We start from the raw sequence: 2,148 nt of genomic DNA on the forward strand, positions 1-2,148 counted from the left end.
GGAGGACCCGGAGCGGATCCGCGCGGAACGGAGCAGCCCCGAGGGGCGGCCTTGCAGCCCCTCTGCCATGAGCGAGGCAAAGCTCAGGGCTGAATAAAAGCCGCTTGTGCCGTTTACCCTCCTACCACGCGTCTGAAAATTGGGATTTATTTATTTACGTGTTTAGCCCTATTTATTTATTTTCGTGTTTAGCTATGCTACGCGAGGTGGGATCCAGGAGGTTCCAAGTGGGATCCCGGTGGCTTCCCTCGTACTGGCCCCCTGCTCCCCGGATCCCCCCGGGCTGATCCTGCTCCTTGGGAAACCCCGGGATGCTCCGGACAAGGCCCCGAAGGGAGCAGGGGTGAAAGGGAGCAGGCGGCTGCGGGCTGCAAAGCGCGGCCCACACGCCCGCAACCTGTAAAACTGAACAGTAAAAACTCCTAAGGGTTAAAGTGGAGGAGCTGGGGGCTGTGAGTGACCTGAGTGCTTCTGAAAATCCCCCTCAACAGGAAAATGCTGCTTTGAAAAGCCTGCCCAACGCTCCAGCGTGGACATCTCGGAGCCGTTTTCCTTCCCGGCTTTCCTGTCTCTAGCGCTTAAACTCACACCAAAGTCACCTCAAGTCATCGTTAGGAAGATAAAATGAGAACGCTCACACTAATTCACCAAGAATACCCTACTTGGAAGCATTTATTTCCACTCTCTTTCTATTTGGGGAGCTGGGGAGGAATTAGGCCTTCACATGTCTTGCAATTAATACCCTATTCTGCTCCGAGTTCCCGTYGCTCGGCGTCTGCCGGCTCGTGGGYCCTGTTTGCATCCCTGGGTTTTATGGCTTCCGCGGGTTCGTTCTCCAGTTAAATTTACACCTACAAAAATAAAGTGTATGTCGCGTAGCGAATGCACAGCAGCTTCCCGGGGTGGCCGGTGCGCGAGGGCTCCCGTAGGGAGGGAGGGGAAGGTTGAGGTAACCRAGCGCCGGGCGACAGGGCTGAGATTTAAGGCCCGGCTTTCACTGCCGCCCGCTCAGGCAATAAATTGCACCCCTGCAGARAGGGAGGTAAAACGCCACTTTTCTAATTAAGGAGAATGTTATCCGCAGGCCTCAAGACGGAGAAACACTTCCTTAGGAAACGATCATGGTGATTTAAGGAACGTCACATGCCCTTCCGCGTTTAACCACCACAGCTACTCCTGGAGAAGGAAAACTCTAGGGATTTCCAGAGGGTGCAAACCTACAAATGCCAGAGCAACTCAGCCTAAAATGCCCGCAGGGGCCTGGGGCCTCCTTGGCCGGGTTTGGGTTTGCGGGGCGCCGAGCCCGGCCCCCTGCGATGCTGGGCGCCCCTTTTGCACCATGACTCCCTTTGCCTAATGGCCGCGGGTGCAGCTGCTTTGGCCCCGCGCTGCTTCTCCGCTGCTGTAAAATAAACACTGCACCTAGAGGTGGGCTCTCRGGGTGAGGCAAGGGGCGTTTAACCACGCGACTCTCATTACTGTTAATTACACGGCACGTATTAACAGCGTTATACGATCCTCTTTCCTATTAGCGCCACCGTAAACCCGATTGGGGCAGCTCAGTTCGACGGCGGCCGCAGCGCGCTGCAGTTCRGTGCAGGAAGGGGCGAACCCAGCGAGGCAGCGCGCGCCTCGTACTCCTTCAWCTCAAAAACGTCCCCTTCTCTTCCTCGTAACACCACAAGGCTGCTTGGAAGATTGATCTGTTGTCAGAAAGTGATTTAAAGACCCACTGTACAAATATTATATTTTCCTTGCTTCGCAGAATGTGGCATTGATGCTAGAGCTCCGCGGAGACTTGATGTACTCTCCGATAGGGAGCTTGAAAAGCCACGTGCAAAATAAATAAGCTGGCATCCTGCTGTTGTTGTGGTAACCTTTACAGATCGTTTCAGAACGGCAACTGCTGTGCAGTTTAGTAACATACCATGTGGGAAGCCGGAGCTTAGTGCAATTCCAGGGCTGTTTTACCCCGGGTTACTTAAGTGCAAGTATAGCTGCTTCTTTGGGACCGGATACAGGAGGGATCTTATCCCAAGTGAGCAGCACAGAAGCACAGAAATAAACGGTGAGAGGAAAGAAGAGAAGATGAAAGCCCAAACGAAAGTGCAGTGAAAGCGGAGTGACTGTCTCAGGCCTCGACCTGAA

At 54.0% G+C, this 2,148-nt stretch overlaps 1 protein-coding gene across 1 annotated transcript in view; it reads right to left on the reverse strand.

The window, feature by feature from the left end:
* Nucleotides 1–802, reverse strand: part of LOC112957657 (protoheme IX farnesyltransferase, mitochondrial) — a 72,271-nt gene extending 71,469 nt beyond the window's left edge. Inside the window, exon 1 of the mRNA XM_026051385.1 lies at nt 743–802. Coding sequence (XP_025907170.1) covers nt 743–802 — 60 coding nt within the window. The remainder of the gene's footprint in view (nt 1–742) is intronic.
* Nucleotides 803–2,148: the final 1,346 nt, after the last annotated feature.

The sequence above is a fragment of the Nothoprocta perdicaria genome, unplaced genomic scaffold (assembly GCF_003342845.1).
Source record: "Nothoprocta perdicaria isolate Ctin4 unplaced genomic scaffold, notPer1 scaffold_75, whole genome shotgun sequence".
NCBI lineage: Eukaryota > Metazoa > Chordata > Aves > Tinamiformes > Tinamidae > Nothoprocta > Nothoprocta perdicaria.